At 46.0% G+C, this 21,594-nt stretch overlaps 11 protein-coding genes across 11 annotated transcripts; 6 read left to right on the forward strand and 5 right to left on the reverse strand.

Moving 5' to 3' along the window:
• Positions 1-487: 487 nt before the first annotated feature.
• On the reverse strand, positions 488-1,444 carry I302_101262 (uncharacterized protein; the record flags this gene model as incomplete). The annotated part of the gene is made up of 3 exons (XM_019191267.1): positions 488-824; positions 1,023-1,226; positions 1,350-1,444. 3 exons carry the CDS (start codon positions 1,442-1,444, stop codon positions 488-490), a joined length of 636 nt encoding a protein of 211 aa, XP_019048015.1.
• A 635-nt stretch (positions 1,445-2,079) lies between these two features.
• On the reverse strand, positions 2,080-3,116 carry I302_101263 (uncharacterized protein; the record flags this gene model as incomplete). The annotated part of the gene is made up of 5 exons (XM_019191268.1): positions 2,080-2,147; positions 2,216-2,354; positions 2,454-2,562; positions 2,678-2,835; positions 2,967-3,116. The coding sequence occupies 5 exons, from the start codon at positions 3,114-3,116 to the stop codon at positions 2,080-2,082; spliced, it is 624 nt and encodes a 207-aa protein (XP_019048016.1).
• A 1,886-nt stretch (positions 3,117-5,002) lies between these two features.
• On the reverse strand, positions 5,003-5,951 carry I302_101264 (uncharacterized protein; the record flags this gene model as incomplete). Its single annotated transcript, XM_065869258.1, has 5 exons — positions 5,003-5,100; positions 5,169-5,295; positions 5,372-5,480; positions 5,561-5,715; positions 5,814-5,951. The coding sequence occupies 5 exons, from the start codon at positions 5,949-5,951 to the stop codon at positions 5,003-5,005; spliced, it is 627 nt and encodes a 208-aa protein (XP_065725330.1).
• A 1,024-nt stretch (positions 5,952-6,975) lies between these two features.
• I302_101265 (uncharacterized protein) lies at positions 6,976-9,171 on the reverse strand (the record flags this gene model as incomplete). The annotated part of the gene is made up of 5 exons (XM_019191270.1): positions 6,976-7,881; positions 7,971-8,029; positions 8,107-8,286; positions 8,360-8,613; positions 8,672-9,171. 5 exons carry the CDS (start codon positions 9,169-9,171, stop codon positions 6,976-6,978), a joined length of 1,899 nt encoding a protein of 632 aa, XP_019048018.1.
• A 542-nt stretch (positions 9,172-9,713) lies between these two features.
• I302_101266 (uncharacterized protein) lies at positions 9,714-11,053 on the reverse strand (the record flags this gene model as incomplete). Its single annotated transcript, XM_019191271.1, has 9 exons — positions 9,714-9,913; positions 9,989-10,062; positions 10,133-10,220; positions 10,291-10,349; positions 10,417-10,644; positions 10,702-10,787; positions 10,848-10,880; positions 10,941-10,971; positions 11,037-11,053. The coding sequence occupies 9 exons, from the start codon at positions 11,051-11,053 to the stop codon at positions 9,714-9,716; spliced, it is 816 nt and encodes a 271-aa protein (XP_019048019.1).
• Positions 11,054-11,516: 463 nt separating this feature from the next.
• On the forward strand, positions 11,517-15,361 carry I302_101267 (alanine-tRNA ligase; the record flags this gene model as incomplete). The annotated part of the gene is made up of 13 exons (XM_019191272.1): positions 11,517-11,714; positions 11,789-11,906; positions 11,977-12,059; positions 12,112-12,236; positions 12,306-12,376; positions 12,433-12,466; positions 12,517-13,027; positions 13,089-13,494; positions 13,600-13,889; positions 13,939-14,538; positions 14,621-14,830; positions 14,922-15,101; positions 15,254-15,361. The coding sequence occupies 13 exons, from the start codon at positions 11,517-11,519 to the stop codon at positions 15,359-15,361; spliced, it is 2,934 nt and encodes a 977-aa protein (XP_019048020.1).
• A 674-nt stretch (positions 15,362-16,035) lies between these two features.
• I302_101268 (uncharacterized protein) lies at positions 16,036-16,851 on the forward strand (the record flags this gene model as incomplete). Its single annotated transcript, XM_019191273.1, has 1 exon — positions 16,036-16,851. One exon carries the CDS (start codon positions 16,036-16,038, stop codon positions 16,849-16,851), a length of 816 nt encoding a protein of 271 aa, XP_019048021.1.
• Positions 16,852-17,573: 722 nt separating this feature from the next.
• Positions 17,574-18,842, forward strand: I302_101269 (uncharacterized protein; the record flags this gene model as incomplete). Its single annotated transcript, XM_019191274.1, has 4 exons — positions 17,574-17,608; positions 17,706-17,969; positions 18,056-18,150; positions 18,226-18,842. The coding sequence occupies 4 exons, from the start codon at positions 17,574-17,576 to the stop codon at positions 18,840-18,842; spliced, it is 1,011 nt and encodes a 336-aa protein (XP_019048022.1).
• Positions 18,843-19,051: 209 nt separating this feature from the next.
• Positions 19,052-19,261, forward strand: I302_101270 (uncharacterized protein; the record flags this gene model as incomplete). Its single annotated transcript, XM_019191275.1, has 1 exon — positions 19,052-19,261. One exon carries the CDS (start codon positions 19,052-19,054, stop codon positions 19,259-19,261), a length of 210 nt encoding a protein of 69 aa, XP_019048023.1.
• Positions 19,262-19,624: 363 nt separating this feature from the next.
• Positions 19,625-20,784, forward strand: I302_101271 (uncharacterized protein; the record flags this gene model as incomplete). Its single annotated transcript, XM_019191276.1, has 4 exons — positions 19,625-19,695; positions 19,807-20,070; positions 20,147-20,244; positions 20,327-20,784. 4 exons carry the CDS (start codon positions 19,625-19,627, stop codon positions 20,782-20,784), a joined length of 891 nt encoding a protein of 296 aa, XP_019048024.1.
• Positions 20,785-20,990: 206 nt separating this feature from the next.
• On the forward strand, positions 20,991-21,429 carry I302_101272 (uncharacterized protein; the record flags this gene model as incomplete). Its single annotated transcript, XM_019191277.2, has 2 exons — positions 20,991-21,022; positions 21,093-21,429. 2 exons carry the CDS (start codon positions 20,991-20,993, stop codon positions 21,427-21,429), a joined length of 369 nt encoding a protein of 122 aa, XP_019048025.2.
• Positions 21,430-21,594: the final 165 nt, after the last annotated feature.

Genomic DNA, 21,594 nt, shown 5'->3' on the forward strand with positions numbered 1-21,594 from the left:
TGTATGATTTGTATGTATTTTGGTTTCAAGAGTTATAAGTGATGGCTTGCATGGTGAAATCTACAGTATATACTATTATTCTCTTTTCCATCTTCATCCGACATATTCCTCCCATTCACCGGTATACGTATACCTTCATCCTTCCCTTTCCCAAGTAAATGTCCCTCACAATCATCCAATACGATTGGGCATTGTTCATTCGCGTATAACAAGCTGTACATGGATTCCGGGCATGCCATGTTCGTTCACCGCAAGTTGCCAATCGAGGTAGTAGGGATGAGCAGCAGATCTCGCTTCCAGCAGAGGGAAAGCCTCTCTTGATTTGACAATGGGACAGACATGAGCATTCCCGCACACAACCCTGTAGCTCGACAGAGCAGGAGGGGCAAGAGACGCTCGTTGATCTCCATTGATCCGATAAGGATGGCCATCCCGAAGATGTGCTCGATAGCGAGCGCTTCCAAAGACGAGTTGATGAGCCCTTCCTTCAAAATCGCAATTGCCTCGTATCAACTCCCTTTACCGGCCCCTCAATCCCCCCATCTATCGAGGCATTCTTACTCTGCCCAGTCCCAGCTCCAGAGGAAGGATCGACCTCGACGATTTGAGCGACATGTAATCTCGGTTTAACGTTTAAGCTCGAACAGAGGAGTTTGTATCGCGCTCTGATGTTTGATATTAGACTTGCTAGGTCTACTTCGGAGGAAGCATTGGTAGCGGTCGGGTTTGGCTGGATTTCAGATGGAGGTCTGGACGGCTGCGAAGGGTTGGTACGTGGGAATGTGGATATGAGAGATAAGAGGATTTGAGCGTGGTTTAGTGTTCTACCAGATACCGAATATACATGAAAAGTCAGTACGGTCAATTCGATGTGATGTGATGAGAACACTTCATTTCAAATCTCTTTATATTGATGGTCCAATCATATACCATATCGTACCGTTCCGATTGATCTCATCCGACCTAATCCAGACTGAAAGCACGCAAAGTGATGTGACGTAGAATGATAAGCTCAAACCCACCTAGCATCCTTCCCTTTCCTCCCTCCTCCTTCACCTTCCATTACCTTCCCGCCCAAAAGCTCCACATAAGTCCCAGCCCATCCCTCATAATATCCAATCTCCTCCCACAGCTCCCACGCTTTCTCTTTGCCCAACTCCCTACCTTCGAACAGGCCGTGGAGTTGGCCGTGCTCATATCCTGCTTGATAGCCTTGTTTGTAGAATCTGCAGTAGCAGAGGCGGAAGTATATCGGATCAGTATTAGACGACAGACAACATGTTCATATCAAGTGTGACTCATGGACGAATAGTGGGAATTGAAGTGAAGTAGAGAGAAGAGATGCTCACGTAGATTCCATATTGGTGATTTCCTCTAACACGTCCCCTTCGGCGGATATGTCGATAACCATATTATAGTGAGTACTGCTATTGTTCGTGGACATTGCGTTGCAGTATAAAATAGCAGGTAAACGTAGCTTGGAGTGATTATTATGGATTGATGCTGCCTGACGATAATGGAGCCCAGAAGACGAGAAGTCGACTTTGCGTTGCTTTGATTCAACTTTTTCGACAGCGATTGACCTAAGAAAGTGGAGGTGCGCTTACAGTGCACTCGTCCGGTGGCAAGTGGCAAAATACATTCCAGTGAGTAAAACTGCTGGGACAGAGTATGCATGCATGGATCGTAAAATGGCATGTATCAGCTACTAGAGACTGCAGACGTATGTGTGAGATATCTCGGTTCTTTCCCAGGACTTTGTGAGTCCTGACTACTGTTTGTAGTACAGTGATTGTTCCATCTTCGGCGAATACTTGAACTGCCTCTTGTCTCCCCTGGATCACAAATAAAAATAATAACCATGCATAACCCCGTAGCCCGTATATAAGAAGTATGACCGGAAGAGTGATGAGTGACGTAAAATAGAGGATACAAAACACCTAATCAACAGTATAAGACCAACCTCGGAACCATACCAAACCATGTAAGAGAAGAAACTTTCGCTGAGATTTGATCATCGTAGAGGGTATCTGAAAGAGTGAAAATGACCCTCGTTCGACTATCAGCTCAAGGTGATCCTTAGAGGACACATCCGCAGAGGATGGCTCCGAGGAGGTTACCAAGGAGTCCGATGAGGAGCTTGAGGACTATGTCACAGATTATCATTAGCTTTGGACTGTTTGTGAGATGGCTGGGAAACGCAGAGGTGACTTACGGAAGGTGAGAATACCATCAAGGATACATCCAAGGGAGATGAGGATGGTTCCGACAAGCCAGATCAATCCTGAGATGATAGAAGCCAAACTTTTGAGGATGAGGGTGAGGCAGACATCGATTCGGACGAGAAGAGCGGCCTGTTCCATCGAGATATCAGCATGATAACATAGCTATACAGTATCACTCCTTGACCGGAGAAAGATCGATGATGATTAACAGGAGAAGTGTAGACTCACGCATTTAGGTTTCTCTTTGTGTTCAGCCTTGATGGACTTGATGATGATGTTGATGTCGACGATGACTTGGGCGAGGATGTTGGCAACTTGGTTCTTGATGTCGCCGTGGCTACACGTACATCAAGACCATACAGTATCAGCACCGATGAACCAAAACATAGTATCAGGAACAGATGAGGGTAAAGGTATATGTGTGCAGAAGGTACATTGCAAGACCAACTCACGGAGCAATCACAGCACCGAGAACCACATCAACGTCAACCGAGAGGTTAAGGTCGATACCCAAGGTGTTACCGCATTTCTCAAGTGCACCAACGATGATGGACAGGGTAGCCTCGACTTCGATCTCGGTTTGAGATGCTCCGAGGGGTTGACAGCCGTGCTGAAGTCGATCGAAGGGGGATCAGCAACCATCACACCAGAAGTATGGGTAGACAGATCAGACAGGTTAAGCGGATAGGGAATGGTAGATGATGTGTAGGAGAGAGATGAGAGAAGGATATATGTACTTACAACAGTGTTGGCAAGCTCTTGGACAGTAGCCACAACATCGACATCTCTTTTCTCAAGGACAAGGTCGGTAGCGCCGAGAGCAGCGGGAGCGGGAGCGGCGAAGACTGACCCAAGGAGGGGAAGAGCGAAGAGGAGGGAGCTGAATCGCATCTTGCTTGGTTGGTGTCGATTGGATTGGATCGAGTAAAGTTATGAGGTTTAGTAAGTTTAGTGAATGTGAAGAGAAAGATTGTTGGTGAAGAAATGGGAAGTTGAGAGTCGAGGATGAGAGGGGTATTTATACCTTTTCCCTCGACCCCAGGGAGAGAAGCCGGTAAGATAGTATCGTACCATCGTTACTTTAGCCGATGAGGACCGACCGTAGCAAGTCCTCGGACAGCTCAAGTTTGCTCTCGTTCTCATGATCGGAATGCCAATCTCCGCTGAAGCGAACAAGCTAAGTCGAGTAGCTTAGATGAAATTGTTAATCTAAATTTTGTTTTTGTTTTATCGAGGATCAAGTATGGCTGTAGATCCAGGTCCGAAATTGAAAGGATGTGTATTTTGCAACAATGTTCAGCATCAGCATGATCTAGAATAATTCCTGCGAGAGGTCATCTGACTTGAGAGTCAGGGCAGGAAATATACTTGAATCGCAGGACACCATACAAGTAAACGAGCGAAGGGCGTTGAACACTATTTTACACCGATGAGGTATTATGTTTCGCTAGTAACATGCCTTCTCCCTGTTCTGCCACATTCAAAAAAAAAAAAACGGTCCAAAGGAGCGGTACGGTGTGTGCGTTTAATGGATTGATGGTGAAAGTCAAAACCTTGATGCGAAGGGCGTCATAATTCACCCTTCTAAGGATAGAATGTATGTTTCTTGGCAATCAATCTAGCAATTTGTTCCGAGATATTACGAGGGGAACCGAATAGACGCTCGGTCAACCGAAATCGATTACTTTCATGCATTCATCTAGATTTATTGTTTTGATGTCGGTGATGAATGATGTTTGATCCGGTATAATAGTATCAGATAAAATTGACCATCATGACGTCTTTTTTTCGTCGACTCGACCAACCGTCATAGATCCATGATGACAATGCGCTGGTACAGGATCAGCCGCATCAGGTATTCTAGATTTTGAGGTTATGGCTGCCTTGGTCTTCTTACTGATAGTCAGATCTTGGGAATCACCTCGATCATCTCGATCAGATGTAATCATTAGAGTAAGACCCTCTTTCTACCCATACCTCGAGGAGAAACAGGCAGGAGCAAAAAAGATCCAATTGTTCGGCACTTCCAAAATCCAAACGTCTACTGCAGCTAGTTTGAGAAGCTAGATCAATCAGACCTACCAATCCAATCTCGGAATGAGCTTCAACTCCCCCGAGAGAGAGGAAAAGGCGATCATGCTTGATCGACCTCACTCGGACTATACTCTCCGAGAGCGTGTTCCAGGTGTCTTGAGCGTGAACGACTGTATTGGGCCAGACCTCAACCTGTCCAGCTGACCTATCATCAGGCTTGACGTCGGCTAAAGTGGGAATGACTGAGTCATAGCTACTTTCCCAGACTGCTGCTGCCGATCAGGTAAGAGAACGTCAGTCGCTTCGTACGAACAAGGGGATGACCGTTCTGTTCGCGATCTTTAAATGGTAATGGCGGGTGGTATAGGACATAAAGCTATGCAAGCGTGGCTAAAGGACGATCAGCGCCGGGAAGGAGCGGCATGATCCGAGTGGCAGTTTCAGTAGAGTACAGTATAGTGTTTACAATATTGTTCTCTTGTATGGGCGAGGGCGAAGGGAGATCCCTCGCTTTTGCCAGCATGATCCACGAAGCTAATGAGATATGATTATCCACTTAGAGAAGAAGTGTAACTCGCTACACGTGCATCATGCATTAACTCGTTATGATAGGTATTAAAGGATTCATCAAAGGTATTTACTGGATTACGGGATTGCTACAGGGAAAGAGAGGGTTGTCCATTCTACATTATCACTGAGTAATGAGTAATAAAGGCAACGGTCTGTTTTGGCGTTTTTAACGCTTAGTGACCACCTCCGAGGAGACCACCGACGAGACCACCAACGGTACCGAGAAGAACAGAGAGGAGCCCACCAACGAGAGCATCGAGGAGACCGAGGACTGTGATCCATCACAGCTCATCAATTCTGCTCTTTGGATTCGTTTTGAAAGACGGGAGAAGAGGTTACTTACCTCCACCAAGCATTTGAGGTCTACGAGGATACCAGCAACGAGGGTGAGGACACCGGCGAGGATAGCTTCGACACCTTTGAGGATGAGGGTGAGAGCAGAGTCGATTTGAGCGAGGAGAGCGGCCTGGAGAACATCATACCATCTCATCAATATCTGTTCATCTCGGCTCTCGAATAGGTAGTGGAGAGAGAATACTCACAACAACGGAGATAGAGGCAACTTCAGGAGTGATAGAACCGACGAGAGTGTTGACTTGGACAACGACTCGGGCGAGGACTTCAGCAACTTCTTGGGTGACGTCTTGTCTTCTACGTATTCATACCTTCATCAGCGTTGACCATGTGACGAATGATTAAATCACGCTAGATGGAGAGACAAGAATACTCACTTGGCAAGAGCAGCAATCTCAACATCAGCTTCAACATCGAGACCAATGGCAATACCCAAAGCATCACCACATCTGTTGAAAGCGCCAACGACGACTTGGAGACAGGCGGTAACCTCGGCTTCGACTGATAGGTCGGAGAGGGAACCAGCGGCGAGCTGAGTGCAATTGGAAACAATCAGAACTAGTATAGATCAAATACCCAGGGATAGTTGAGATAGATAGGAGAGAGGAAAGACGAGGAGAGGGAACTTACCACATCAGCCTCAAGTTGGGTAACAACAGCCAAAACATCTACTTCCCTAGTAGCGATGGCATTCTCCTTGATGGGAGTAGGAGCAGCGAGGACTGATCCAATGAGGGGAAGAGCGCAAAGGAGAGGAGCGAATCGCATTGTATAAATGTATTTATGTGTCTAAGTGTAAGAGTAAGAGGTGTAGAGAGTTGTGGATCGGGGTTTGGTAATGAATGTGAAATAAGTTGGTTATGTTGTTTTACGTTGGAATGTTGTGAGTGAAGCAAGAAGAGAAGAGGGGAAAGCGATGAGAATGAGGATGTTTATATATCTTCGTTCGAGTCATATCCTTCATCTTGGTCGGTTGAGGATTGTTTATCTTTGCAAGTCTTATGATACGGGACGAGGGGAGGTGGAAAACAGATAGTCGCGTTTGAAGGAGCTTGAGCGGAGGACAATGCGATTGATAGGTTCAAACGATAGACCGAAGGTGTGGTAGAGCATACGGCTAATTTAGTCTCTTACCATTCCGAGTTTGTTCGGTTTGCATCGCATCGCAGATGGAATGTCTTGTGGTCATCCGCAAATAACAGTAAAGAAAGGTCAATCCTTAGCTCGAATGCAATAACGCAAGGTGCCACATTTTTTAATCTAATCTAGTGCGAACAAAAGGATGAGTGATGATAAACGATCGATCCGACCCGTGCGTCAGTCTACTCTTTCATTAAGTGAAGTGCATAAACCCCATGGAGAAGGTCTTTGCGATATATGAAATCACACGAGAACTTTGCTGGGAATCCGTTTCACGCTAAATATGCATACACGCTAAATATGCATACATACAATGCACAAGGGATGTGTTCGAGGCTAAATGCGCCTCTGACGTGTGTATATGAATGTGGTCCGTGTGTGATGAAGGGTAAGTCAAATTACAGTACAGTACTACAGTCAAGGTCACTCAGAAACGAAAATCGTACTAAGTGCTCGTTGCGCTGCATGACTAGCTTCTTTACATCTGCATCATCGCATATCATCCATCATCATCATAGTAAGTATTGCTACAAATCAACCTTTCCATTATACGTATAGTGATATCAAATCGTCATTTCGTGTCACAGATACTATACAAGAGGTTTTCATATCTTCAGGAATTTACCATTGTACCTCTTGGTTCGTCACTTGTTCATCTAAAACTAGGAATGGGAATCTCAGCCAATTCCCCTCCATGTCCCTTCGGAGCCTCCACATCAGGCATGCGATTCATCATAGCTCTAGGCGGTTGTCTGAGCTCCTGTTGCAAATTCGTACTCGCATGCGGTATCATATTCTTTGGTATTTGCGTTTGCGCCTGTGTTTGTGGGATAGATGGAATTGGTTCCTCTGGTTGTTGAGGAGTATTACCCTTGTTAATCCATGGTAACAAATTCGATGTGGGAGGTTCAGTATATTCGGATTGCGGTCTCGTCTGATCGCCCGTAAAGGACTCGTACAGGCTTATGCCGTCCACATCAGACGGTACGGCCGGGATCGTCCTGACTGTTTTGACAGTCTCGTTTCGTCCAAGCCTGGATGTAGGTATGGGAGGGACAAATGGATTTCCGCCCTGGGTTTCTCCTTCTGATCGCTGTGAGGCATTTCGTCGTAATAGCTCTGGTGACATATCTTCAGCCAGACTCGCATTCATCTCGCCCTCATACTCATCGTTGTAGATGAATGTCGTACGTCCGTCGCTGATAGGTAAAGAAGTGTTGGTAGGGTAGAATAGATTATCTTCGAATGGATTCTGATTTCGATTTTGATGTTCGGTATGTGTTCCATTGAAATGGGGATTAGAAGAGGTAACCATATATTGAGTTTCCCTCCTTCCGTTATTGTCGTAGGGGTATTCAACGAACTGTTCGACGACGCTGGGATCGTACCAGTCCTCGTCGTCGTCCGTGAGATTCCCTCTTTGTCGATGATGATACGGTGTAATTGGATCAGCAGCGCCAAAGGATGATCCGGTGATTCGATTGTGGTGCATGGGCGAAAACTTCTCGTTTATGGTATCATCATCTGAGAACATCGCTTCTCGAGCTTTTCGCTTTCGCTACGCCATCGAACACGAAATCAGCTTCGACATATCTAGTGAAAGATGGACTGGATTGGTCAGAGATGTTGCACCAAGAGAAAACTTACCCATTGATACCATGCGAGATACAGTAAGATCAGTCCCACCAGTACACCCCCTACTATTCCTATAAACATCGTACTGCATCAGCTCTGCACATGTGTCCCGTATAGTCATGTTTGATCCCTGATGTCTGATACTCACCAACAATAGCCACCGAACTCAGCTTACCACCCTCACCGCTATTCGTATCAGGATTGGAGTTCGACTGCGCAGAGTCCGCACCAAGAGTGGCAGAGGGTCCACCTGTCTCTGAGGCTTGGTCACCATCGCTAGCAGTAGGATCCAAGGGATGGTCGATTGATCCACTTGATTTCGATGATGCTAATGACAGATCGACATGAGCATGTATATACGCGAGGAAGCCGGCTAGAACAACATATAAGATGAGACATACCAATACTGATTACCTGAGACGAAGACGAAAATGTTACTGCACTAGTTTCGGGTTCTGCCCCAGAGCTCGACTCCACCTCTAGATGTGCCAAAGCCAACTGAGAACGCTCTACCGTCCCGTAGCTCTCCGAAGTAGATGATTCGGGTGTCTCGTACGCAGTCGAGTAGGTGGAAGTGTAGGACGTTATTGTTTGCTCAGAGGTAGAGGTGAATGGCACGGGGGGTGGAATCGGAGAGATAGATGAAGTAGCGATCCTACGAATGATTGATAAATAAGCCTTTTTCGATAGCCTATCGAGGCCAGGTGACTTACGTAGAAGATGACTGGGAATAACTTTCACTTGTCCTCGTAGAGACAAGAGAGGAAGTACTTGAAAAAGTGGTCCGTCGTTCAGTACTGGTCTCAGCTGTCGTGTGAGATGAACTTTGTCGATTGGTTATCTCCGATGTAGAGCTCGTGGAGGTCGATGACGCCGTAGCAGTAGTAGTATGCTCAGTTGCTGTGGTCAGCTCTGTTGGTCTGATGCTGGTGGTCTCGATACTTTCCGTGCTTGTTTCTTCTAGAGTTGTCAACGTCCCCACTTGAGAGGCGGTGGTGACAGTGGAGCTTGAAGTGACCCCATCTTGACTAGAGGTCGACTTGAGAGTCTCAGTATCGGTCGAAGTTGCTTCTTGAGCAATGGTGGGATTGATAGCTCCGGTAAGAGGGGTGGTCGGTAAAGCTGAAGAGTGGGTATCAAGAACAGAAGAAGTAGGAGCGATCAATCCGTCTTCTGAAGGGGTGGTATTGAGAATGTCTTCCAGATTGGACATTGTGCTTGAGGTGATCTAGGGACGAAAAGTAGGTCGGAGATCTCAACGCGATCGGACCAAAGAGGCGAGATGTTATTACTGAAAAATGAGAGACTTGAGGTTGGTAATGAGTGTGCAAATATGATTATACAAGTAAGACATAAGACGCTGAAGACGAAAAGACCGAGAAGAGATAACAAAGTGATCACAAGAAGATATGTTTGTACTTGAAGAGTAGAGGGTGTTTTTAGTATAGACTGGCTATGTAGATGAGATAGTATGTGGTATGCTGTGTCTACTCGAGACAGCAGTGATATTTGCGTGTTGATTCGTCAGTCACTTTAAATTGAGATCAGCAAGTAAGTGAACAAATCAAGGGATTAAAGAAAGGAAGTCTCTTCAAAAGATCAATAACACTCGATGTTACATATCTCCCTCGTCCTTTTACTCGTGTGAAGGAGATGTAAGTATATTAAGCCTTTCTAAACATAGATAACACAAATCTTACCGTAAACGAAACATGCATCATCCTGAGACTCTAGTACCTTTTATGAACGGCTATCTCATAGCTTGTTGAAACTTTTCAATATTCTATTTTCTATACCGTCACCAACCCATTTGTACATCCCTTCTGCAAGTGCTAGATTCTCGACCTCACTCTTGAATAGTTTGGACATGTCTGGTTGACCAGGTCCACCCATCATTCCTGCGCCTGCACCCGAGAGGGAGGACATGGCTGTGAGATCTCTTGTGTCGACGGCGGCTGCGGGTCGGGCAAATGGTCAATCAGTAGCATATCATTGAATGAAGATGTGTGAGTATGAGCAGAGATGCTTACAGTTGTTTGACCCCAAGATAAGCTTGAATACACCGTTCAAACCGAATAAGTTGAGGAAGTACCATGATAATGCGCTACAACCCAAGACATATTAGATCGACATCAGACTGGATTGCCAAGGGAGGATGGAAATCAGAGACTTACGATACCCATTTGACATCCAAATCAGGCATAGGGATATCCCTCGATAAAAGCGACTTGAAGCCAGCAGTCAAGGGGAACGGTAATCTCACTGACAAGTAGACAAAGGATTATATCAGCTACAGCACCCAGCTTCATGCGCAAGTGAAACGATGACTTACTCAGAACAAACCCAGAGAAAAAGACGTTGATATATTGCATGATGACCATGTTAGGTACCCTAATCACACATACGTATATCAGCTTTCCTAACCTGATCTTAAATCATAGAAAAAGCTGAAACTCACATCATCACACCTTGTTTCTTCATCCCTTCCATCATAGTGTCCATTTGACCATTATCAAATGGATTTGCCGGTGCTGCATCGTCCCCTTCCTTCTTGATTGATGGTTTGAGGTATTCACCTGATGATAGTGCCGCTGCGAAAGACGTGGAGAACGATCGGTATTGCGTAGGAGGTAGAGGTGAGAGCGGGGCGGTTGCGCGAAGCAAGGCTGCTCGACCCAACGCTCGCCTGAAATCTCACACTCAGCTTCGACACGATTACAAATAACGCAGCAGCTGCACTTACTGCTCTCTCACAGCTGCTGCAGGCTGTTTCTTCGGAGGTGAATTGAGGAGAAGGGTGACATAGTGACGTAGCACACCAACTAATACCTGATACAACAGAAGGTGAGCTGACATGCTTTCTATAAAGGAACGGAAACGTAAGCTCACCATAATGAGGGTGATAGGTATCAGCACCCAGTCCTACAAGGGCAAGAGTCAGCATGACAGCGACGAGGTAGCCTAAAAGTAGCTATCACTCACCCGGATGGACGGGTCGAGATACAAGTCTTGCCTATACAGTCGCTAATCAGCAACTCTCATCATAGCCATGTAAGCAAGTAGCACGGCTCGACTCACTCTGCCTTAACCGTCATGATGAATACCTATTTTGATTACAGACGAAGATGAGCAGTGTAATGACTAAATAGGTGAAGCTATGCTAGACTCTCTTGTCACCATCGTCTTGATGCTCATCTACGTATATATATATATACGCTAGCGTGCATCTGCCACGTGTTTTCGAAGAGGTCACGTGATTTTGCCTCTTATCGACTCCAAATGCAGCATCCCATCCCATCCTTGAACTTTGTCCTCCATTCTCAATTCGCCTCCTCATTCTCCTCGTCATTCTTCTATCAGTTTCATCCCATCCTTGCCCGTGTCCTCATCTTTCGACTCGACTCGTAGCAACACCTGCAACGCGTCCATTCAGAAAAGATCATAGCTTTTTGAATGCCTCTTGGCGTAAAACTCTTACCTAGTTTACGCTCTACTCTCACTCTCACCACTCCCACTTTTCGACCTATCATCTCCTACACATTCAGAACAAAAATAACAATGTCCTTCGCAGACAAAAATCCTACCGTACCCACCACCGCTCCTCATCCGTGGCCTTCGCCATCCGACTGGCCAGCTGCCAAAGTACGACAAACGTACATTGATTACTTTGTCAACCAACCTGGGTTCGAACATACTTTCTGGCCTTCAAGTGGTGTCATCCCTTTTGATGATGATACCCTTCTCTTTGCCAATGCTGTAAGTCCGCTTCATCCCTCTTTACCTCTTTGGATCAATGGTCAGACAGTCGCTGATAGCGCGATATGGAGTAGGGTATGAACCAATATAAACCTCTTTTCCTCGGTACTGCCGACCCTAAGTCTGATTTATCGAAACTTATAAGAGCGGTTAACAGTCAGAAATGTATCAGAGCGGGGGGTAAACACAACGGTGAGCTGGTTTATTGCTTTTCTTTTGGTAAGAGATTCAGAACATACAGCTGACTGCTGGTATGTCATAGATCTTGACGATGTTGGAAAAGATACCTACCACCACACATTCTTTGAGATGTTGGGTAACTGGTCGTTCGGTAACTACTTCAAGGTGAGCTGTCGGTGGAAGTAGAATTGAACCTAGCTGATAGCATGTGTAACAGATTGGTGCCCTGACGATGGCTTGGGATCTCCTTACTCGAGTGTATGGTTTACCTAAAGATAGATTATACGTGACTTACTTCGAGGGTGATGCTAAGCAAGGATTAGAGCCAGACACTGAAGCTCAGTGAGTAGTAGCTGAGACTGATATGATCCGTTGACAGCTAGGCCGTCAGCTGATCTCAGATGCTGTTAGACAAATCTGGAGGGACCTCGGAGTACCAGAAAGCCATATCCTCCCTGGTAATGCCAAGGATAACTTCTGGGGTAAGCTTATACGCTAACCTTTTGTTTTCACCGCAAGCGAAGCTGACATTTCGCAGAAATGGGTGCCACTGGACCATGTGGACCATGCAGGTGAGCTTGTGCATCAGTGAGACTGAACGATAAGCTGATCATTCCTTCAGTGAAATCCACTTTGACCGAATCGGTGGTCGTGAAGTCCCAGAACTTGTCAACGCCGACGACCCCAACGTTCTCGAAATCTGGAACAACGTTTTCATTCAATACAACCGAGAACAATCTGGAGAATTGCGTTCGTTACCCGCTAAACACGTAGATACGGGTATGGGTTTCGAGCGATTAGTCTCAGTCTTACACAACGTATCGTCCAACTACGACACCGACGTCTTCACACCTATCTTCGCTAAGATCCAGGAATTGACTGGTGGTAGACCGTATCAAGGGAAACTTGGTGATGAGGATGTAGATGGTATTGATACCGCTTATAGGGTCATTGCTGATCACATTAGAACTTTGACTATTGCTATTTCGGATGGTGGTGTTCCCGATAAAGATGGTAGAGGCTACGTGTTGAGACGAATCCTCAGAAGAGGTGTGAGATACGCTAGTAACAAGTTTAATGTGAAGATTGGAAACTTTTTCTCCTCGCTGGTCCCAGTCGTTGTTGATTCTTTGGTAAGCTGGTTTCTGTCGCCTCGTGTCGAACGTCAACAGCTTACAATGCCTCGCGATATAGTCCGGTATCTTCCCAGAAGTGACCAAAAAAATCCCCGAACTCATCGAAATCCTCAACGAAGAAGAAGCTTCCTTCGCTCGAACGCTTACTCGAGGAGAGGCGTTATTCAACAAATACGCTAATACCGCCATTGAAGAGAAGAGGGATGTGCTGGGTGGTAAAGATATCTGGAGATTATACGATACCTACGGTTTCCCCGTTGATCTCACTCAAATCATGGCTGAAGAAAGGGGCTTGAAGATCGATCAAGAAGCTTTCGAAAAGGCTAGATTGGAGTCTCTTGAAGCTTCCAAGGCGGGCGGTAAGGATAAGGGTGTAGCTGGAACGGTCAAATTAGATGTACATGATCTGGGCGCTTTGGAGGCCAATGATCAGGTTCCTAAGACTGATGATTCGTACAAGTACCGTGAGTAGTCTGATCATTCTCGCCAATGACCTAAACGAATCTCTCAAGGTGGAAGCGCAACTCGGCCATAATTAATTGATTCTGATCTCGTAACTTCGCTTGCAGAACTCGACGACATCAAAGCTACCGTCAAATCCATCTACCACTCCTCCAAATTCTACTCTTCTACTTCTGAGCTCCCACCCAACGCTCCCTTCGGTGTCTTACTTGACAAGACTAATTTCTACGCTGAATCTGGTGGTCAAGAATACGATACTGGTGTGCTTGCCATCGATGGACAGGCCGAGTTCAAAGTAGAGGATGTTCAGGTATATAATGGTTACGTTCTGCACATTGGTCAGATGGAAGAGGGAGAGATCAAAGTGGGAGATGAAGTCATCTGCACATATGATGAGGTGGGTTGACTGTGCTTTTGCATCTTCCAAGTGCTGAACCTCTGTTCAGCTCCGACGATGGCCCATCCGAAACAATCACACCGGTACTCACATCCTCAACTTCGCCCTTCGAGAGGTTCTCGGAGATCACATCGATCAAAAGGGATCTCTCGTCGCTCCTACCAAACTCCGATTCGACTTCTCCCACGGTAAATCAATAGGTACACCCGAATTAGTCAAGATCGAGGCGATCAGTAACGAATGGATCAAGAAGGCTGCCCCAGTGTATGCTAAGGAGATGCCCCTGGCCGAGGCCTACAAGATCCCGGGATTGAGAGCGGTGTTCGGGGAAGCATATCCTGATCCTGTCAGAGTTGTCTCTCTCGGTTATCCCCTCGAGGAAATTGCTCAGAATATCGAGAATTCCAAATGGAGAGGAACGAGTATCGAGTTCTGCGGTGGTACCCATGTTGCCAAGACGGATGATATCAAGGACTTCGTGATTGTTGAGGAATCGAGTATTGCCAAGGGTATCAGAAGAATTGTGGCTGTCACGGGGCATGAGGCTCACGAGGTCTCGAGGAAGGCTGCAGAGTTCGAGAGGAGGTTGAATAGGATTGAAGGGTTGCAGGGTAAAGAGAAGGAGGTGGCTATGAAGCCTTACTTGGTTGTGAGTCTGACCACATAGATAATCACGGTCTTCACGACAGGAACATGAAGAAGTGGTGCTGATTGTATGTCTACGCCGCTAGGAACTCGGTCAAAGTGGTATCTCCCTGATCAAGAAGGCCTCTCTCAAATCAACTTTCGAAAAGATGCAATCTGAATTAGTCGCCGCCGCTAAAGCTAAGACCGCTGCTGATTCCAAGGTGATCCAAGAAACAATCAAGACGTTCTTCAAGGAGAACCCCAACGATAATGTATATGTTGGTGAATTCGACGTTGCGGGTGGTAATGCCAAGGTGAGTGTTGACCTCCATCTCTCTATCTGGCAAATGTAGGATGAATGCAGAACGAAGCAGACTTTGAATGCTGCTGATCATTGTCATGTAGACGTTGTCCGCTGCTGTCACCGCTGCCAAATCCCTTTCCAAAGCTGTTTACGTATTTTCAACAGACCCTGAGACTAACAAGGTCGCTCATACCAACTACTTGCCTAAGGAAGTGTTGGATAAGAAGGTTCTGGATGGTAAGAGCTGGTTAGGCGAGGTCAGTAAGATTGTTGGTGGTAAGGTGAGTCAACCCTTCTCTTTTTCACTCGCCATTTCACGCAATTCGATCACCTGCCCCTTATATTCCATTGCATGAGGTCATCGTTGCAGTCTCGCTTGAATATACTTTCCTTGTGAGACGGAGCTATAGCTGACTCTGCCTTCATTGCACAGGGCGGTGGTAAAGACGAGTCTGCCACTGGTGTTGGATCTGAACCTACCAAGGTTCAAGAGGCTATTGTAGCTGCTAAGAACTTTTACTTGTCCAAGGTGGAGGCTTAGTAGGTTCCAGAGTGGAGAGGGTCATCTTGTAGATACGGGTCATGAGCAATAGTTGGTGGTTTGATATGTAAATGAGAATCAACATGCATATATAACCTAGTATTTTCGTCATAACAAGCTCAGTTTCCGGCGGAAGCACTCTGAAGGTCGGTGCCTGTTTCACTTTCTGATCTTTGGAACTGGAGGCCGAAGCGTAAGAATATAAAAAGTTGAGAAGGACTCTGGAGTATATTGCTATCTGTATATCTTCTCGTAAAGATATGAAGTAGATGATAATAGAATGATAGAACCATAGACCATACTCATAGACCATATAGACAGAGGACCGTAGGTATTGATGATCACAACTCATCATGATTCCACAAAGCTCATCAACAAAAAGGAAATATGATTCACCAAGACATCAGTGTGTAGCCATTCTCTCTTCCTCTTCCTCTCCCTGTTTTGAACCATCTACCTCCCCTCACTAGACAGGCATGTCAAAGTCAAAACGAAGGAAATGAACTGATACAGTATGACAGGTGGACAGAGAAACAGACACACCACCTCCTCGAAACCATAACCTCAAGTCAAACATATCTCGATACCTTCTTTCCTCCCCAGTCTTTCAAATCGGCTCTGACGAAATATGAGCTAGAGAAGGAACTTTGCCTGTTAATTTTGGATGGTACGGAATGGATGAGATGGATGATATCCAATGGGAAGGTACGGAGATTAGCTGTCAACTACTGAAGTTTATTGGTTCGACAGACCAGTGGCAGAAGAATTCAGAGCAATCATGGTACTTCAAATACCTCGAGCTGAAACTCCGTTTCCACCCCTACTGGCTTCGTCCTGACGATAATCATATCCAAAAATCACTTGCAAAAAGAACATCAGCTGGTCCCCGTCTCGGACCAACGCTGCCCTTCGGATCTCCGTCTTCATCTCCCTTCAGACGAGGGGTGAAACACAATCGAACCTCTCGGCTCAACTCATCGAGGCCATCCGTAGTAACAGAGTCTCAAAGACAATTACCATTGCCAGTAGTCAGATTACCACCCGTGGTCACCGAACATCTTGAAGCGGTTCATCAGCAGGAGGAGCAGGAATCGATTCTGGATGATGCGGTGGAAGAGGTAAACGAGGAAGTAGACGATCAAGGTTTCCCATCAGTATCTGGTGACGCAGGATCAGACAGTCCTGATGATTCGTCGAATACGGAAGTACCTCAGATTATCGAGAATGATTCTCGTTCTCTACCCTTGGTATTTGGTACAATCAACATCAACGATAACAACAACGAACCCCCTGAGGTCGAGGAATTGTCAAGTCCACTATCCACCTCGTCACTCACTAGTGCCACTATGGTCAATACTTCTCCTCACGCTATCAATCAAGATCAGGACGCTGCCGACGTTGCTCCGACTCCATCTGTAGGATCAAACCAGAATGAGAAGCTCGTATTGGTACTATTGGATATGATAATTCAAGAGCGAGAGATTGTGTGAGTATCTTGCTGAATCCTACACAATCTTCCTGATTGGTTTGCCACTAGCTGATTTGATTTGGGTTCGACGCGAATGGCAACAGACGTTCAAAATGTATGAAAAATGTACAAGTACTATATGAGGAGCCTCTTCAGCCAAAAGAAAAAGCCGTTATTCACCTGTTTGAGCAGATGGGAGGTAAGGCGAGGCAGATGGGGTTTGAGGTGGAAAGTTGTAATATGATGGATGAGGTGTATTATGAGTGTTGCTATAGGCTTGTTTCTTTCTCGTCGGGAGACACTCGGGATGTGTCGTTGGATGATCCCATCAAGGAGATCGATATTTTGGATTTGGTAAAGGTGATGATGGATCATCGAAAGAGGGAAATAGAGCAGAATTCATTGGATCTTCTCACATTTTGATAGGTTGTAACCATTGATGCGGTAACGTTGATCACATGTATGACTTATGCCATGTACATCATCCAGCACTGGCGAGCGAAATATCTATTGGAAATTGATGATTTTTGTATTTTGCATATCATGATTTGCATGTAGTACATCATCAAAAGGTCGGTGCGCATCGGTCCGCTTTGTGCCTTGTTGAATGGTGTGAACAAACAATAACACGATGACTATCTTACCTATGATAGCATGGACGCGTATGTACTGTATCATCACTTGAAATTCACTCACGTTGCACATCATACACTCATTTCGATTACTACAGACCCTCAAATAAAGATGCAATCCAACATCCCACCGCCATTCCAACACAAGTAAGTCACTACCCACCCTTATCCTCCCTATCTTCACCATAGACCGTCAGTAATCATGAGACGCTACGGTATTCGCTGATAAACATTCATGAACCAGATGGACAGAAGACCAAGTATTTATCCTCCTGCACAAGATCTACTGTTCCCCTCCTCTCCAACAGCTCTTCTTCCTCAAATTAGGGGACAATTCCCCCGAATCGATAAGGATGGAACAACACCTCTGTCTGGATGTGTTGAAAGATACAGATTGGATGGGGTGGATGATACGAGATAAGAGGGTATGTAGAGATACGAGTGGGGGGCTGGTTGTAAAGGATCAGTGGCCTAGGGGGTTGAGGGTGGTCAGTAGGTTATTCGAAGGGTGAGTGTTATGAGGCTGTTGTTTTGCATGTAGGGTAGTGGTACTTGGCTGGTCTGGGCTGACGAGATATTCTTTAAAATGACAAGCCTACATCCCTTGGCGGAGAAGATCAAATTATCCCTTGGTCCCGTGAAATCCTCTCAGAGTTTGCGGAAAGGTTCGGCAGAACATGCACTATGGAGTGAGTCCATTGGTCACATCTTCTACAGTATGGCCCGCATTGATGTGTGGTATCGATTATTCGGGACTCATATAGAAAAATGGCAGACCCAATCAAAACATACTTGGTATTTCAAATACGTAGCTATAAGAATCACCTTATCCTCCAGATGGATATATCAACGACCTACTTGGGGTGACGACCAGATTGGTAGAGATGTCGAATCAAGCTTGATTGCTTCATCGATCCAAAATACCAAGGTCATCGAGCTCGATCCAAAGGGAAATCGTCAATCATCAAAGGTTAATCCTAATTTGGTTCCTATTTTATCGGTGAGACCTAGACCAAGGTTGGATATGGATAAGATCCTTGCTCGAGTGGAAGGTCGTCCGCCTACTAGCACCGATAGTCCCTGGGTCCAAGACACAAAGCACGCGCCTCAGAACTGCCCAATCGTTCCCAATCAACCTCAATCCGTCACTACACCTTTGGACGGACACGAAACGCACTCTCGAGCATTATCCCAAGACATCTATCACTCCATCAACTACATTAGCGTTGAGCCTCCTATGGAATTGCATTATTCGCTCGTCACTTCGACGGATGCGGATACCACCCTGGTCCATTCATCCGTTTCATCCGATCAACATGCGCAGGAGAAAGCTCAAACTAGAATGCACTCGGAACAAGACAGACTTCCGATATCTGCTTGACTGGATGTTATGACCCAAGAACGAGAGCATGTGTAGGTTTATCTTTTGAATTGTTGCTTTGTTGATCCCATCTGACATTCCTACCTGTCTTCCCGAGTAGACCTTCAAAGTGCATGGTAAATGTTCTAGTCATTCACGATAGACCGCTGGAATCGCATGAGGTAGCCGTTCTTCATCTAATTCGACAGATGGGTGGTCGGACGAGAATAATGGGAGATATGGATGAAGATGAAGTGAATATCATGGATCAGAGGAGTATCAGACAAAGGTATAGACTCGTCTCTCCCCTCCCTTCGAAGAATTTCGACTTGGAAGAGGACGACTACTCACCCGTCACTCTGGTAGAGTTGGTGGGGGTGATGAAGGAACGTCGCAAGAAGGAGTTGGAGGAGAAATCAGTGGATCTCCTTACCTTCTGAAGTATGTATCATACGTATAGCTTACTGTATCCTATCATCTCACCATATATACAGTATATGCAAACATAGCATGGTCAACAAGCTGAAATGAGTGAGACCGCACACGCCATATTATGCGCCTAGCTCACCATCAAAAGGTCTGTTCGCGTCCTTTTTCTCCTGGATGAGATTGAGATGACTCGAGGTGACATCAAGCAGTGTAAGAGGACTGTGCGTCAGATATCTCGACTTGTACGTGCCATATGGAATTATGAATATGTGTATCACTTCTCTTTCACGCTTTCCATTCATACTCCTTCATCAATACTCATATAATATACGACATAGCTGCTTATAATAGTCGCTCATGCTAACAAGCACAAGATGGGTAAGAAGTCAAAAAACAAGGCCTCGACGGAAGAGCCCATCAAGGTCATCCAGCCGTACGAACATGAGTGAGTGGGATGAGAACCTACAACACAGACAGCACAAAGTACTCCCTCTCCTCCTTCGACCGCTTCTGAATTGAGGGAGACGCTGGTTGACTTCACTTGAAATTCGCACAGCTGGACAGAACCCCAGATATGCTCCCTCGTCGCTCGTATCTCCCAGGACGATACGTTTCAAAAGATGTTCTTCCTACGTCCAAACACCCTGACCGGCGCCATGGTATTGTCAGAACAACGGCTCACTCTGGAGCTGCTTCCCGATACACTCTATATGAAGTACCTGATCAAAGAGAAACGAGTGATCAGAAAAACCGAGGGAAGGCTAGAAGTCAATGAGCAGTGGCCGAAGAAGATGAGGGTGATCAGCAGATTATTTGAAGTGTGAGCTCAACGTCCGTTATACTGTGTCCCATCTCTTCCTCAAGTGAGACCGAGCTGACGTGAGAGTGAGGTCTAGGATACATCCATTAGCAGATAATATCAAGACCTTGCTGGGGCCATCACTTACTAGAAAAAAATTGAAGGGGGAGAATCGTGAAGGATATGATATTTGGAGTGAGTTGGTGAATATACTGTGGCATAAGATACTCTACAGGACCGTGGCCATTTGAGATGCTGAGGGGCTTTGATTATTCAGAGAGATGGATGAAAAACGGACAGTATACTTGGTACTTCCCCTACGTGGCTATCAAAAATAAATTGCACCCCGACTGGCTCAAAGATCAATTATCCAACCCTCAGCCGATACCTACTATCCTCGTTAACTATGCTGTTGCTCGTGCTGCCTCATCACATATACCACCGTCACCTGCCTCATCACCGTCAGTGTCCTCAGCACCATCACCCTCGCTATCGCCTTTACCCTCACCTACACCGGCGATCACACCCCAACCAACACCAGCACCGTTATTCTCGTCATCCAAATCAACCCCTTCTCCTGCTCTATCATCTACATCTAGAACGTCCTCGCACCAACATCTCACAAGCTACTTCACCACCCACACGAGAAAGAGAGGCAAAGACAAGTGCCACCCCATCTACCCTCCGTCAAACCTAAATTGGCTGAAACCTTACACGAGTTTATTGGGAGTTTGAAGATGGAAAATATACCTATTGGACCGCCGCGTGAGATATCTGAGAAAGATACTTTGGAGGGTGGGATGCTGCCTACGCCTGCTGCAACTCCATCATCGACATCTCTTCCACCAAGCAAGGGAAGGATAGAAGATCTTCCTAATCCTAAGCGCGAAGCCGAGGGCGAAGCAGGATATAAGCAAGGCGAATAGTTAGTCTCTGCTATGATGCTGTTGATGATACAGGAGCTAAAGGACAAGTGAGTTGCCTCATCTACCACACCTTCTCCATCATGTAGATATAGGATAACTTATGGCTTGTATCGGTAGACAATCTGAATGTATGAAGGGAATCGAAATTGTATATCACATGCCACTCAACTCATCTGAAAACACCATTTTATACCTCTTGCAAAAGATGGGAGGTACCCCCACCAACATGAGAGATAACGCTAAGAGGAATGAAGTGCACAATGACGAGAAAAGGGTGGAATTGAAAGATACGTATATCCTTTGGAATGATGGTTGTGGAGGCGATGTCTTCGATGGGTATCAAGACAAATTGCCTAAACCGATCTCCCTAGTCGGGGTGGTGCAGATGATGGTGGGAGAGAGGAGGAGGGAGATGGATGAGAAGAAAGGGTTGATGGATCTCATCACTCTTTAGTTCGTACCTGCCCAATGCATCTTTATTTCATCCATGTCTCGAGCGATGAGCACAGAGTCCTCCTGTCTTCAGGATGAGCTGAGCGACTTTTTGATGGCCATCGTCCGCGCCCTAGACTGCATCGCAGCAGTGTTTCATCATTAGTGATGGAATGGGCGGTCAGTT

This window comes from Kwoniella bestiolae, chromosome 1, assembly GCF_000512585.2.
Source record: "Kwoniella bestiolae CBS 10118 chromosome 1, complete sequence".
Lineage (NCBI taxonomy): Eukaryota > Fungi > Basidiomycota > Tremellomycetes > Tremellales > Cryptococcaceae > Kwoniella > Kwoniella bestiolae.